This window comes from Rhipicephalus microplus, chromosome 4, assembly GCF_043290135.1.
Source record: "Rhipicephalus microplus isolate Deutch F79 chromosome 4, USDA_Rmic, whole genome shotgun sequence".
NCBI lineage: Eukaryota > Metazoa > Arthropoda > Arachnida > Ixodida > Ixodidae > Rhipicephalus > Rhipicephalus microplus.
The window spans coordinates 20,254,829-20,271,270 of record NC_134703.1 but is presented as its reverse complement, the minus strand read 5'-3'; the positions used below and the strand labels follow the sequence as shown (position 1 = coordinate 20,271,270).

Genomic DNA, 16,442 nt, shown 5'->3' with positions numbered 1-16,442 from the left:
CAAAAAGAGTGCTGCAAAATCGAAAAGCACAAACTAAAAAAAAACAGCACACAGGAACAGCAGAATTATTTGCTGTCTTTGCATGTAACTAGCCTTTACACAAGCTTTTCTGAATGCTCTTGTAGCCTCTTACACATTGTTTACTTGCTATAAGCACTGGCACATACCCGCTTTGAGGAATTGGCCATGAAAGCTTGTGACTGAGTTTTCATTTTTTCACACCTTTCACGAAAAAAACAACAACAAAAACATCAACATCAGTGTTGTCACGTGACTCGTGTCCCATCATTCCTTTCGCACAGGCGAAAGCCCTAAAGCAGACTACACGAATCCAAACGCCAGTGCGCTGGAATTGTGGCCAGTGCACCGAACCGGGAGTGTATGAAATTTCACGGAATGTTTTCGAGGGTTACTTTTTATCCCTCATTAATCTACAATGTCGTTATGGAGCGTGTGTCGACGAGGCGGTGGTACGACCGCATCGACGATACCGTTATTCTCGGGGCACTACCTTTCCGGAGCATCACACCGAAGGTATGAGTTGTGACGGCTTTTATGCGCATTTTTTTTTTTCGCATTCTCCGCAACCACAGCGTATTAACCTCGTTGGATTGGTTGAAGTCGTTTCTAAAGCCAATGCACGTGGACTGCAGTAAATCGCCGCCGTCGCGCACACTTCTTTCGGAAAGTTCGAATGTCTGGTCCGGTCAGCATTTTGATACCTTCGTGTTGCCTGCTTCCGCAGAGCATTGCTGTAGACATATATTTGCATATTTCGCGCAACCTTTGGCACTGCGTGCGTGTTCTTTCTGTCTCTTTCAGTTGCTCGAAGAGGAGAACGTGAGAGGGGTCGTGTCAATGAACGAAGACTTTGAGCTGCGATATTGGGTCACGAGTAAGGAAGTAAGTGTTCTTTTGACCGTCTCCTTAGTCGGCGCAAAGCGTAAGAGTGACTGCTCCCGCATTTGTCACAGTTCGGGGTGAAAAAGTAAAAAAAAAAAATGAACAGGCGGAGTTTAGAGGTACTGGATATCTATTAAGGGGTGCAGATTATTTCGCGGTCGCTGAAAATAGAAGAAAAACGCAATGTTGAAGAACGTGTGCATACATTGTCAAAACGCGACTGTGAACAAAACGCACACCCTCATTTGTGCCTCAGTATTCTCCAATGTTTAAATCTGAGTAAGCTCTAACATCACTTTTGTGTGATTATGTTGTAACCTAGGAACTCGGCCCACCAAAATGTGTGAGCCTGCATGGTTACCGTGTCTGACGGGCTTGCTTTACATACGGAAAAGTTAAAGCAATTTCAACACCACCTCACATTTGTGTAATGTGATTCATACTTAGCTTGCAAACAGAATGGTCCATATAACCTGTTATTCTACAGTTCTTAATGATTCTCTATGATGCGAACTGATGCTGAGCACAGTGCATGGTCCTTTTTTGTTTAAGACAGAGAGTTAGGCTTGTTCTTGACTTCATCGCAGAATGAGGAGTGGAGGCACATACATAAGAAAGGGATTTGTTTCTGAGAAATATATTTTGTCTATCTCCCTTCTCTTGCACCCTCGGCCACCCCCCCTCCCCCCTTTTTTTTCCATAAGTCATAGGTGCTTTATTTAATGAAGAACCTATGGCTTATGAAAAAAAAAAGGGGTAGCCAAGGTGGTTTACCTTCTGTTAGACCCAAAAGCACTTCAAATGGACGTGGAATAAAGCCATGCAAATTGCAGGAGAATTTACACACAGTAAAGAAGAATAAAACTATGAAAAAAAAAGCTGTCAGTTAAACCTACACCTCCCACACATTAGGTATACGCGATACCAAGTGAGTAGGAAATGAGTGTTTTTCTGTCCACTTTCTTCGCAGTTTGTACACAAGGTCAGAAACTAAGAATTTCTGTCGAAGTCGCCCGTAGCCGTAGCAAGTGCACTTGAGTTCAGTTGCAGATATGTTTAAATTCGAGTTCTGGGAAGCCACCATCAATCAAATTCATTGATTGAAATCAGTACTGGATCAATTGAGCTTGCTATCATGTTATTTTTTTTACAATAATTAAGCTTTTATTTTTTAAACAGACGAGCTTGTTCTGCCCTCACCTTAACTCGTACACTCTGTTTGAAGTAATGTACCTCTCGGTAGCTTAGCTGCAGGAAAATGCTGTTCATTTGTTGTGTTTATCAATCTGGACAATACTGCTGTGGAGAGTTCTTGGAGTGGTTATATGTAAGAAAAATACGTGCCATGCTGCAGTGACACGTGTGTGAAACTGCTGTTCTTTTCAGGAGTGGGAAAAATGTGGTGTCAAGTTTCTCCAGTTGAGCACGACGGACATCTTCGAGACACCCTGTCAGGAAAAGCTCCAACGCGGTGTGCAATTCATCCAAAGTTTCGAAGGCACTGGCCACTCTGTCTACGTTCACTGCAAGGCTGGCAGGACACGCAGTGCAACGCTGGTCGGCTGCTACTTGATGCAGGTTTGTGCACAGCACATTTATTTAACACAAATTTGCCATGCTGGTTTAGTGCTCGACTGCTGACCCAAAGGTAGCGGGTCAGCAGCCCACCCCTCCCGTACCCCTCCCAAAAAGAAAATCAAAATATCTGATCTGGCTTTGTAAACCTTTATGAACATGAAAAAGGAAAAAGTTGTTGTTCAACATGCTATGCATTGAAAATTAACCACAACTTCATATCTCATTAAAGTTGGCAATAACATTTGTAGCTCTTTGTTGAAATTCAAGTGGGCATTCTGTTCACATCATAATCAATTGTCTATATTAAATCGTGGTAGGTAGCATATTCAATATGTTGTCATTAGCTACGTGAACATTTGTATTTTTGCAGCATTCATTGAGGCTGCTTTGACAGTGAACTACTGTTGAATGGTCATTCCGTGATATTCAAAATATTTATATGCAGTGTCACATAGTCTATGCCATAGTCTGCTGAATGCAGACGCAACATTGGTAGTTTCATGCTTTTGTTGTTCCCTGGGGTCCTATGTGCTGAGGAAAAGTTTCTGTGGCTTGCCACTTCCTTCTTGACAGCCTTGAGGAAATGTGCATCCATCTGTCTTAGTTTATGCATGAAGTTTTCCTCCAGCAAGCATCGGCAGTTTTATTGCTCTATTCTTGGCTATTGCGGTCTGTCATCCACGTCTGCAGTCTTTGCAAATAATTTTTTTTTTGCTTCAGAAAAAAACTATTTGTTTTGATTTTAAAACTTTCAGTTTCAGTATCCAACTTTGAACCATGCTTTGAACATGTAGTGAGCAGTATGTTAGACTGTGTACAACATAATTGAAATTGGGACCCATCTTCTATCGAGGTGGTGAGCAAGAAATAGGCTTTGTGCCTTAATTTTCCTAGAACTTACTCTGATTTTTTTTTCTCCCAAGGCTCTGAAAGTTTCACCTTAGGCATATTGCAAAACTGTGTCAGATGTACACGAACAGACTTGATCTGTGCAGAAAGTCTAGAATTGAATGATTAAGTGGCCCATAAAATCAGTCATCAAGGTCAGTTGGGGCCTTTTGCTCAAAGGTGGTAAATACAGCTTAAATGAGAACCTGGGCAAGTCCATATCAAGTGTGTTGCTGTCACATTATAAATGGTGGTGCAGTTTGATCAGTCATACATATGACAAAATTGATATGCTACACTGCAACGGTATGCAGCCTTTATTATTTTTCATAGGACTACTGTCATGGTGTGGCTCGAGAGTCACGGCTTTGTGATACTCGGTTATATTGTAGGTTTGATTGCAGATCATGGCAGCCGTATCATAATATGAGTCCGATACAAAAATGTCGATCTGTTCCCACATATTGTAGGCAGACATCAAGAAAGTAGGCAAGCGTGGTTAGCGCAAGCTTTGTCAAATGCAGAATGGGGCTGATATTTGCATAATTTCCAATCAAGTCACTTGTTTGAAGTTCATTTTTTGTATTTTGTCAATTAAAACTTGTGTACATGCTGTTCATTCTAAAACATATGCAGAATGGTTTAAATGAATACTGACCAAAGGTTGGAAAAACTGATGAAATCATTAAAATTCTACTTGGAAGGCAACTTTTACAATAAGCAGAGTTTATTTCACATTGTATTTTTGAAAAGTTCGCTGTATTTTTGCAGGATTGTCTGTGCGCGACAGGCGCATGCCAACGCAAGCTGTGACGTGCCATGGTGGATGCCGGATGCGCATTTTTCTGTCCTCTTCTTCCTGTTCTCCACCTCCTCTGTACACCTCTTTCTGCCCCTTCTACTAAGGTGCTGAGGTGTGCCCCACCGTTTAGGGGCTTTACCCCAGCCGGGTGCTTTGTTTGCTACCTGTGCCGTGGGTAGAGGTTCTATAGCTACTGTAATGGGAACTGAGCAGTTTGAAAGACACCAGCAATAGCTAGCATTATTGCCATGCCATTTCTGGTGCATAAAACGTCACTAAACTTCACTTCCTCTATAGTTCACGGCATGACTACTAGATGCAGGAGTTTGTAAAAAATTGGTAAATTTATTACTCTTCTTTATTTTCTGCTTGAAATGAAGATTGTCTCCAACGACTTGAGCACTCAATCTTTCGATTTGGGTGAAAATTCTGGTGACAAAAGTTTCCTTCCGTGTCCTTTAAAATAAGAGTGAAATGAGATGGTTGTGCAACTTGCGAACCTTGGCTTTTGCTAGAAAGTCAGCGCAATTGCAATGAACGAGGATGTTGTAGTAGTGAACTTTAAGTGTCTTACTATATGCAGTTGTCTTTGTTTCCTCAGAGGTACCAGTGGACACCGCAAAAGACGGTGGATCTTCTGCGTCAGAAGCGGCCACACATTCTGCTGCACTATGCCCAGTGGGAGGCGCTGCACACCTACTTCAACAAGAATGTTGCTGCTTCGCTGGAATCAGGTGACCCTCCTGTCATCGGCAACAGCCCCGGCTAATTAATCGCAACACTTGCTTGCCACTCATTGCATTGAAATGTGCCTCTAGAAGGGTGTAGGGCTGGAAGGTTTGTGCCAGCTCTGGCAATTCTCGCAGCCCTTGTATTTATGATTCTGTCGCCCAAATGAGGAGAGTGCAGGTCTGGCTCCTTGAGTACTAGACAGTTTTGCTGCATTCTCTTCCCCAAGGTATCGATTTCCATCTCCTGCTTGTGGCTGCAGATGTGAGTGTGACATACTCATAGACATTATACTGCCTAGTGATTGAAAATGATTGCTGGGCCACTAAGAATTGCTTGTTATGTAACAAGGAACGCTAGCATCAGCGATATGTTGGTAGAATGAAGAGAGTGGCTGCGTCTACTACTGTAAATTATAATCCGCTACCCACTCAAATTTTATTTACGATGGTGGCAGGACAGGTGCTAACCTAAATTTGTTAGTTTAACTGAAGAAAATGTTATGTTAAAACAGAATTCTTGCATCAGACAGCTTGACTTAAACTTTGCCAAGTGCTCTAGATGCATTCCTTGTTAGTGAGCATGACAAAGTGCTGACTTATTGTTAAGAGCAACATTTTTTTAGTAAGATGTGCCTCCACAATCTTGCATTTAAGTACTATTATTCCCTCTTTCAAGCTTATGTTTAACATAACTTACCAACAGGCCAGAGAAGCATTTCAATAAGACGTCAACACTAGGTGTGAAATCTTGTCCAAAAACTTGCAAACAAAACCATCATTGCTAGAAAGTAGCATTATATTTTCTTGTGTATTACCCTCGCCTTCATATAGCCCACATCTGCAACTACAACTTGCAGAATAATTTTTTAAAATTCTTGCATACTATTTGGACATTTTCAATGTGTAGGTTACCTGTGCACCTTTATGAAGAGGATCTTACTAATTATACTAAAAAATTGCCAGCCTTTTATTTTCACTTTGTTCTATTCAATAGCGTCACTCCCCCATTGTTATGTGCTATCATTTTGAAGTGGCGCTGTCGTTAATGCCTTTCCTGCATTGCTGTGAGGTCACCTGGCACATAGAAACTTGCACATAACAAGCATGCTGATCTTATCCTAGGATTTTTTGTATTTATTCAGGGGTTGTACTCAAGAAAATATGGTGTAGTCGTGCTTTCCCTTTAAATGCTCAGAGAAACGCAGAATTAGTCACTATTGTATGGCATAACCCAAAGTAAAGCAGCAGTGTAGATGGAGAAAATGCGTCTGAGGGGCTGTATTGTGGTAGTGCTACTTTTCATCTGCTGCCACTAGCAGGTTTTGGTGGACTGTAGTGAGAACATTTTTTTATGAATGTCTCAAATAGTAGTGGTAAAAGGCTGATAATTTTTGTCACTGATGGCTGTGAAGATTGATTGTAGGCACAGCCTTGACAGTTGGTGCATATTCTTGAAAAACTAAGTGGTGTTGCGAAGAAAAAAATGCTTTTGATGAAATTTTGTTGCAGTGCTCCACAGGCTGCCATACACAATGTGGCCAGTGCAATGTTTTTTTAAGTCTTCTTTATTGTTTCCAAGCTCAGCACAAGGTGTTTATATTTTGAAAAGATGCACATATAGCATAAAATTTGGCCATTGACTGGTTTATATCCTACATATTGTGATCACACCATGCACTAAGCATTACACCATGTGAGCCCTACGTATGCAAGAAAGGATGGAGGAATGTGGTGAATACCTAAAAGCATCAAAGTGATAAAAATCAAGGAACACAAACCGGATTTTCTACTCTGAACTATATACGAGGTCTTGTTTTGCTATAGTATGGCCAGGCGATCTTATGGGTGGATTGTTTAGGCATAGTTCTAGTTGGAATCAGATGTGTATAGTATGTTACGCTTTCATTAAAAAATGTTTACCTACTACTGCCAATACGAGCACTGTAAGTAGTTCTTGGAAGTAGTTTTCTATGCCGTCATCTGATGAGGTGATATCTGTCCATTTCATGAGATGACCTCAAAGTCTGGCAGAATCGTGTACCTTAGAGCCTTCTTCCCCTTGTTGTCCACTTATTCCCAATTGAAATTGCTTAGTCCTGTTGAACTAAGCTCCCTTTTGTCTCTGTAGGCGGTGCAACCGTGCTATAGTGCTAACATTGATGTGATGCATTAGTTTTTTTTCTCTTTTTTCTATACAGGTGCTTTCATACTTGCAACATGCTGTATACTTTGTTCCTTTTGGTGTAATGCTGTGACCTTTGTCTAGTCATTCTATTGAAGGTTAACTGCGATGAAATTTCACTTTGCCGAAATTGGCTACGAAAGAGCAGCACCATATACTATTGTAAGAAACCTGGCAAATTCGTAAAACTTGTAACTGTATAATATCGTTGCTTGAGTAGCCCCTATATGGTCATCACTAATACCTGGTGCTTTGTTGATGTTGAGAGCTCCAAGACCATGGCATGTCAGATTTACACTGTCCATTCCTAGTATTGGAGGTCGCACAAGCTATTGTGCTGGTTCTTAACACTGCATGCTGTTGAACAATGATGTTGGTATTTTTGTTATTTTTGTGGGTGGTGCTGTGGCGGTATTGGAAAAATCCGTTCGTGTAAGCCTTTCATGGTGGTTTCATATACTAAATGTAAAAACGTTTGTACGAACACTGTTCATTTTGTGCACCATAAATTAGGCTCATTATGTGGTCTAATATTACATTGCAGTTGGCTTTTAAACTGCGATGTCTGCGGGGTCCTCATGTACAAGAGTGTATTCAAAGTAATAGGCAGTGCCACTGTTTGGTACTGTTAAGGCTATTCACTCGTTCTTATGTCGCGACACTCAGTCTGCCACAGAGCCGGAAAATATGCCCGCTTCGCCATTGGCTGTGGTGCCGTGAGGAACAGCAACGTGCAGGAAAAAACGGAGAAGGTGACCAATGAGGTTGGGTAATGGAGGCTGAACACACACTAGTTGGGCACTCAAGTTGTTAAAAGAACTTGCTGTTGGGCTAGTTTGTAACACATTTTAGATAATTAAAAGAGTGCGAACTAACACACTTGCATCCAGGCAGGGACTTTCGGTACATCCACCATCCACACTGCTCACTTCCAACTGCTTTAATGCTCATATGGCCGATCACAGAAAGTTACTTACGTGTGGCAAATGAGTTCTGCGGAAACCTGCAAGGTGGAGGAAGAGGCTTTCATTTCTGAGAAATTTGTATGGATTTCCTTGTGGCTTCATGCTACGAACGGGTGGTTGCTTTCTTTTCATTTCTTATGAGTGATTTGAGCCACATCATTGAAGCTGCTATATTAGGACAGTAATAGTGGCTTCGATGACATGGCTGCTTATGTGTGTTTATATACGAACACTGAAACACTTCGAAGTGAGCGCTATGTTCGGTGGATGTATCTAAAGTGTCTGTGTGTGGGTTATGGCGTGGTTGTGAGTGTGCCTGTTTGTGCTCTTTTAATTATCTATGTCATTCTTTTAAGTTGCTTTCTTTGTTTTTCTGTTTCCTGAAATAGGATGCAGGACTAGAAACCGAAGAACAGCTGCATGATGTCCCCCTCACCATTCATCTGACGATACGGCACTGTAAGTAGTACAGTTAGTGAAGCAAGAACACCTACAAAAAAAAACATCAAAGAAACATGAGCATATTATGGATGCCTTAGACACAGAGCATGCAACATACATGTTCTGTGGCAATGTGGTGGGAAAGATGGTGAGAAAGAAAAACAACAAAACCTTTTTGGAAGAACGTGTTAACATTTTGACTCATTCTTTGCACCATATAATTTCCTAATATCCTTGCTTTTTGCTACATACAAGCCAATCTTGCCAGTTTTTAATGTTGTACTATTCGCAAGACTGACTAGGAATGAGGGGTGGGTAAAAATGATGGCAAGGGAAGTGTGAATAATGTACTTGTACGTGTACTGACTTCTGGCTTCTTTCATGCATGCATGCCTGTGACACATAACAGTATTCATAGAAAAAGATTGCAGAAAAAGTATGTGAAACAAAGAAAACAAGGGTTAATTTGAGTGCTATTCTAAAGTGGATATGTGGTGATAGGCAATCATTTCACGTAAAGTCATGTGGTCATCCTATATGCAACCAAAGTGAAGGGAGCAATTTTCTCTCACACCAAAGGTCTACATGTAATTGGGAGATGCTAGTGCCAGAGAAGTTGCACCACCTTATCATAGTTGCGTAGCTATAACATCATGCTGCGTGTCACGCTGAGAAAGTTGATTGTCAGGAGACACGGTGGCCTGCCATCGCCACACCTCTTGCCAGTTTGCCTGTGTTTGCTTTTTCAAAATTGTTCTTTGATTATAGAAAATTAAACAATTCAGTTTTCAGTCGCTATGTGGTACAACAGTTTCGATTAGTAGAAAACTGAACCGTCTGTTAGTAGAACTGCCTATTTTTTTATTCGGGGCTTTGTGTACATTTCTGCATGTGGTTTTTGTAGCACCGGTGCTCTACTGCCAGAGTGTAGAACCAGTTGTAGTTCCATGTCTTTCAGTTAAGTGCAAGTAGGTGAAGGCAGTCTGTGCCTTTTGGATTGCATACTGCCGTGAGTAGTCGCTCGCCTGTCAATTGCACACAGATAACTTACTACTTCTATCCTCTCTGTTTCAGCCAGCACTTGTAGATGCTAGTGTGCATGTTCTCTCATGCTAGAATGAAACGTGGATGAGGACAAAGTTTATAAAACACATCTCGCGCTTGATTTGAGTGGGTTGTCTGATCGAGGTGAATCCATGACCTAGCACTCGTGGCATATTCAAAGCTTAGAATCTGTTCAACTGAACCTCATACCTACGCACAATTCAATTTCATGAATAAGCAGAGGTAATGCATCCTCTAGTTTTTGAGGTTTAGATGTTTCATTCCAGTGTGGTAGCAGACTTCTATCAAAAGTGTATCATACTATTCGTGACATTTGCCAAGTACAGCTTGTAAAGCGAGGCTTTTGTTTTCCCTCCTCTCCTAGTGCTCAAACTTGATGAAAATACTTGCATTCGAGCTTTGAAATGATAGTGTTACAAGAGCATGGCTAAATAGACTGACAGGAGCACTGGTCGAGTTTTGCTTTTTACAAGGAACACCCATTGTGCTCATGGTATCTGTACCTATCAGTGACTTTCCTGATTTATGCACACTTCAGCAAATGTTAAGATAGCATAGAGTGAGTGATTGTGTAAAATGCTGGTTAAAATGTCTCCATCTGCCGGTATCACAGCATCAAGGACTTGAAATGTTCGGCTCTCAAACTAGAGGCCCATGTGATGTTACACATTGACCTCTGCACACTTTCTCTCGAACATGTGCAGTGCTTATATTTGTTGAGCTCTGCTTTTACTCAGTGCATGCTCTTTTCCATTGAGTCTTTCGTACACCATTGTGAATTTGGCAGCAAGCTGCTGCACTAACAGGTTTGTGTGGGGCTGTGAAATTAGCTTGACATCTACGTACGTTTTGCGGCTCTCAATGCATGCAGAGTTAGTTGGCACTATGGGCAGTTCACAATTTTACATGCATCGCCATTTTGCGAAAAAGTGTAGCCTGCCATAAGCCACCAGTACCTATGATTGGGTTGTGTGCTGTTCATGCTTGGCAGCTGTCATGGATGCAGTGAATGTTAACAATGACAAAGGAAGCACAAACCTAAAACTGTATGCAAATCATAGTCTTCCACTAGCATGTTTTGCACCGATGTTGAGTGTCTGTGGGTGATGTTTTGTGGATGAAATGCCTTGAGGGAGGGGACTTCAAGAGATATGTATTAGAGGGTTTCAAAAACTTTAATGCTCTCGTTTACATTGTTCTGCTGCTGGAGCAGCTTTTTGAGTTCTCTCTAGACCAAGCAGTATCCCTTGATCAACTGAAGCAGTGGGAGTGTCAAGACAGACTGTTATGACAAATTTTGAGTATACCAAGATGTTGCAGCTATTGGCTGCAGAATTTTAGATGCACAGGAGATAGTGTAAGTGGAGATTGTATTAGGACACAGGGTATTCAGCCACTGCGAGAACTGGCTGAGCTCCCTGTCCTTCCTTTCCTCCTCCTTCTTTGTATTAGGAACATTAAATGCTTCATTGCTGAATAAGGCATCTTGCTGGAAAAAGTTTCACGATCTTGAAGTGCTTACTAGCAACCAATCTCACCAATCTACCTTGTGCAGTGCTGTGGGGAATTCACATTACAGTCTAGCATGCATTTGTGGAGGGTCACACGCAGCCAAGCCCACACCGATGCGCCACATCTACATAGCTGACCAAATAATTAGTTGTCGTCATCCTGTGAACCCATGCTTTTTACTAAATTTAACCGGCTCATCTGCATCAACTGCCACGGCTGTATGAAGTGAATTTCTCGGGAACAATTTAAAATTTAATCAGAACCAGAACTTGTATGCTGAGCAGTCCATTTGAAATACAGGTGAAAAACACACTGTCAAGCTTTTTCCGAAATCATTTATAATGCAAGGTGTATACTGGCATAGCTCCTTCATCCTGTTAAAAGTTGTCATTGGTTGGTTATAACCTTATTGAATTGTCCTGCATACGGTTTAAAATTTGTTATACTTATTTTTTTGCAAGCGTATTGGTATAGTGCATATCAGGGCATTGATTCATTATGACACTGTCACCTTGCATCTAGCTAAATTTTGTTTTACAAGCCTATGTAACGGATTTAATGGAAGTGGTAATCCAGGGTTTGCAAACGAGGCATCAAAGCAAGTGTGGTTAAAAAATAACTTGGCGTTCAGCCTTCTTCAGCACTTTGAGAAACTACTGATGCCATGAATTTATGTATGACTGCACCTTCAGTTTACTTCGCAAAGTATGCTAACAATGTGATAAGCACTTTGTAGGGTGATAACATTGTCAGTTATTTCATTCGTACTAATGGTGACAAAACCTGATGCATGTTCATTATTCGCATGTTATATTAAGGACTTTTATTGTAGCATAACATTCATTTGGGCGACTTGGTTCATCGTCACTTTTCTGTGGGGCTGCGCTGGGACACAACTGCGTGTCTCTGACTGCGTCTTTCATAATGCTGACCCCAAAAAAAGTTTGTCTGCTAGTGTCTTGCATGTTGTCAGTTTTGGTCCAATCACTGAGAAGAAAGATAGGTGCTACACAACCGTGGCAGTGAAGGGAAATAAGCAGAATACTTACCTAAAGGGGAATGGTATTGATATTACAGATTGGTTAAATTGCTTGTAAATAAGTACTTCAAGCCATCTTGGGAGAATCGCAAGGCTGGAAATTGTCCCATTTTTTTTTTTAATGGAACATTATTTTAGAGCAGACTTAACTATGTAGTATAGCTATGAACTTGATGGAATAGCTTCATCCAAGTCTCAATCTAGCATGTAACAACGAATTGATTGGACTTGGTGAGTTTGATGAATGCAGGAATGCAACTGGTGCAGTTTGGCACTTCTCAGTCTAAATGCTGACTGGTTGGCCTATCAGCCAACTAACCCTCAATGTTTATTGCTTCCAAGTCTATACGTGCTACCATTCTATTCAGCCTTTCAAGGTCTTGTCGGAAGGCGTCAGGAAAGCAAGCATTTGTTAGGCGGCTACCCTTGCGAAGGCGCTTGTTCCAATGTTGCTTGCATTTAGGTACTCTGTTTCTAATTGACAGAGTATGTAAGGCTTGAAGTAAGCTCTAGCACAAGTATTTCCAACTTGCCTGTACAGCTGCCAAAGGCAGATAATTTGAAAGGAGCAAGTAACACATGCAATCCAGAACCAGTGCTGTCTTACTACGTAAAGCAAGCAGGAAGTCTCTTGCCAGCTGTCACTGTTTCTTAGGATTGTCGTAGCCTTGCAAGGTATTCGTGGCATATCTGGAGCTCTAATATCCACGGATGCATGGAAATATAGCAGCATAAAAGTAACTAAGACAGTGTTCTTACCTCTTATCCACTGACTTCCACAGACCTGTACGTACAGAGCATGTAAAGCACTTCTTTTTCTGTGATACAATTGATAGCGATTCTATTTTAAACACTGAGACGTCCCCGGCTCTGTTGAACCCTCTGACAAACTGTGTACAAGCACCAAGTCTTTCTCTTTTTGCACAAAAGATGGACACAGAGTGCCCTGTTGATGTAATTTCTGGAATTAATAAACTTTTCGTAACACTAACTGGATTTTTGTTTTCCCTGCATCGTCCCTGCTCAAAATGTGTTGTCCGCTGGCACTTCTTTTTGACATGCATCTAACTATAGTGCATGCGTGTGGTCTTGCAAAATATTTATGCCAAGTCTCTGCAAAATGTTACATTTTGAAACTGCCGTCTTGATCATGTCTGAGAGCTAATCAACTATTATGTCAGTAATTTGCTAAACTGCATTCTATTAGATCCTCATTCAGGCCAATTCAAATGTGTAAAACATCTTCCATCAGTGAATTTTAACACTGAATAGCTATGACAAGTAACACTTCTATCTTTATTCTATTTCTCTCTTTGTCTTGTTTCAGTGCTAACACATTAATATTTGAAATGCACTGATGCTACATTTGTGTTTTGATCAAACATTCTATGTTGAGCATGCCTGAATTGTTGTTTTTAAAAAGTTTTCAGATTGTTTTCTAGCTACATTGGATGTCTTGGATCTGAGCAGCCTTTGAACTTTATGCTTCATGAGCTATAAAAAAAGATTGTGGCCAGCACCGACACAAAAAATTTAAAAAAAAATACTCGTATGTACATGTACAGCCAGTGTCAAAAGTTTGAGACCACAAAACTCCAGAAAAGGCTGAATATCCATGCTTATTCAGCAAGTAGCCTTTAATGTGGATTTCAGGCCGGTTCTAAAATCCTCTAACACCATGTTCTGTGCAGCTTAGCAGTATATACAAATAGCTGGGGAACTGTCTTCAGCCATAGTGGTTTTGACTCCAATTAGGCGGTTACTACACCAGCTGGGAGCATATTAGAAATATTAGATTCCAGCTGCAAGGGAATTGATCATTTTCTTTTTTTGAGAATTTCTAGCAAGGTGGGGAAAAGACAACGCACTGTTACCCAGATAATGAGCAGGTGGCCTTGGTGAAAGCTGGAGGCGCCCATTCAAGTTGGTAGCAATTTCCAAAATCCAAGTTAAATGAAATAAACAAATAGCAAAGTTTACTTTTTTATAGGAAGTATTGTACTAAGGCAGTTAAGTCTATTTTTCTAACTTTTCTATGCTGCTGCAGTTTACCCAATGAAATGCTGCTTTCACTCGTAATTACAATAGAGATTCTCGCACAAGGTCACCACAGTTGCATATTGTTCATTTTATGGCTCCAATCAAAAACGTGAACAAAGCTAGTGACCCAGCTTTCCTTCTAGTTATAACATGCTCCCTGAGAATACTAGTCGGCTTTGAAGGTGGAACATACCTTCAAAGCTGACATACCAAGGTTATATTTAAAAACTATAAACTAGCCTAACGTTTCAAAACCTATTCGGTGTCTTCATCAGTGGTGACTGTTAGGCTGGCTCCGAAACCTGCAACTTTTTCTGGTGTGTCCCTCTCTCTATTGTCCTCAAAGTCCCTGTAGAAGGGACCGAATCGATCCAGGAACATCGGGTCAGTTTATAGTTTTTATTAAATTTTATCTTTAGAAACTTTGAACTATATATGTGGCTGGAGAGTAAGCTTTATTTGTATGAATTTTCACCTAGCCAGACAGATCTCTGTCGAATACGTTCACCTTCAAAATTGCATTCCAGTGATTTCAGCAGAAAATTTGAAGGGATTCTGATGGCAAAGATCAAGTAGTTGTTGAAATAGCAGCCCAGGAACCCCATGGTGCTACTTTCATGCCATAGAAATGCTTATTTTTTTAAAATGATACCCCGTTTTAGTGGTCTGCATGGCATTAGCACACTTCAAACCACCCGCCTCAATGGGCCTTTTGACGTAGCAGTTCTCTTGCCCAAACGTTGCCTTCTCTACTGCGCTGCTGCCCTACATTAGTAGCAGAAAAGTACTGCTCGGGAGGGCCCATTGCAAAGCTTGCCCAGGTTGCAGTTGACCTCGTAATCCTCCACACGAAAATGCAAGATGCGAAAATGCAAGAGCAACATAATATGCACATGGCATTTTGTTGTCTTGCGAGGGTGTAAAGCACACATAGCAGTATGCAATACTGAAACTGCCACTGAAATGCGACCACATAAACGAAGCGGAGTTCGGCTAAAACGGAACTTTCTTAACACTCATGCCATCCGTGTAAGCAGTATGCAATACCGAAACTGCCACTGAAATGCGACTACGTGAGCAAAGCGGAGTTCAGCTAAAACGAAACTTTTTAAACACTCCTGCCATCCGTGTAAAGCACATACAGCAGTATGCAATACCAAAACTGCCACTGAAATGCGACCACGTGAGCGAAGCGGAGTTCGGCTAAAACGGAACTTTCTAAAACATTCATGCCATCCGTGTAAGCACACACAGCAGTATGCAATACCGAAACTGCCACTGAAATGCGACCACGTGAGCGAAGCGGTGTTCAGCTAAAACGGAACATTCTGAACACTCATGCCACCCGTGTAAAGCACACACAGCAGTATGCAATACCGAAACTGCCACTGAAATGCGACCACATGAGCAAAGCGGAGTTCGGCTAAAATGGAACTTTCTTAACACTCATGCCATTCCCCATGCATGGCAACACCAAGCCGTTCTTTTTTCCATGAATCAAACAAGATGACATGCAGCATTTTATTGCATTTTGTAATACACGTAAGGTCTTTTTTTTAAGTGCTGTAATGCACAGAATGTCCTTCAACATTGATCTTGCACTTGATGTAAATTTTTATTTGCCTTTATTGTCCCTTTAATGTTACTGCCTCTGGACCTGTAAATGTCTGGTTTTCCTAATTTATGAGAAAGGTGTACAGTTCAGAAGGGCCTTTAAAAGCTATGTGCGTATGGTGCGGGCCACTATTAGTGCATTTGAAAAAGTTCATGCATCACCCTTAACTCTTTCGCTGCCGCGCGAAAATGGTTGTTTTTCATATGCCTCGGTAAGACCGTTTTTGCCAGTTTCAAAAGTACTGCAGCACGCATTGCAGCATACCAAACTTCGCACAATGAAATGCTTTTTCAAAATAATATATGTTGTAGAACAACAAAAATATTTTAGATTGAATAAAAATGTGAAAAGTGTGGAATTTTTTGTTGCAAGCTGGCAAAAAGTCTAATAAAAAACATTATATATGCATACATATTCTAAACAAAGAAACTTCAGAATATACATTTTGTAGATAATTGACCCAGGAACAGTATGAAAAATAATGAATGTTTTACAAAATGTTTCTCTTTCCATAGACAAAAAAATCTTAACCGAGGTGCTGCTTTGTTGCTTGTGCCATGCGGGGAAGCATTGCATGGTTTTTCATAAGACACAAGTAAACTCGTACACTTTTCTCAGTAAATTTTTGTTGTCTTGCGATAAAAGTCTCCAGGTTTTCCGATATAGATGGATACCCGAGAT

At 41.0% G+C, this 16,442-nt stretch overlaps 1 protein-coding gene across 1 annotated transcript; it reads left to right on the top strand.

Moving 5' to 3' along the window:
- The first annotated feature begins 197 nt into the window (after window positions 1–197).
- Window positions 198–13,097, top strand: PTPMT1 (protein tyrosine phosphatase, mitochondrial 1). The gene is made up of 5 exons (XM_075892252.1): window positions 198–534; window positions 823–903; window positions 2,290–2,481; window positions 4,773–4,905; window positions 8,439–13,097. Exons 1-5 carry the CDS (start codon window positions 382–384, stop codon window positions 8,471–8,473), a joined length of 594 nt encoding a protein of 197 aa, XP_075748367.1. The 5' UTR covers window positions 198–381; the 3' UTR covers window positions 8,474–13,097.
- Window positions 13,098–16,442: the final 3,345 nt, after the last annotated feature.

Excerpts from the sequence above, each read along its gene's own strand:
- PTPMT1 (XM_075892252.1), top strand. The coding sequence starts at position 382 with ATGAAATTTCACGGAATGTTTTCGAGGGTTACTTTTTATCCCTCATTA. Across the intron at positions 535-822 it reads TCCGGAGCATCACACCGAAG|TTGCTCGAAGAGGAGAACGT; the intron begins GTATGAGTTGTG and ends TGTCTCTTTCAG. Across the intron at positions 4,906-8,438 it reads TGCTGCTTCGCTGGAATCAG|GATGCAGGACTAGAAACCGA; the intron begins GTGACCCTCCTG and ends TTCCTGAAATAG.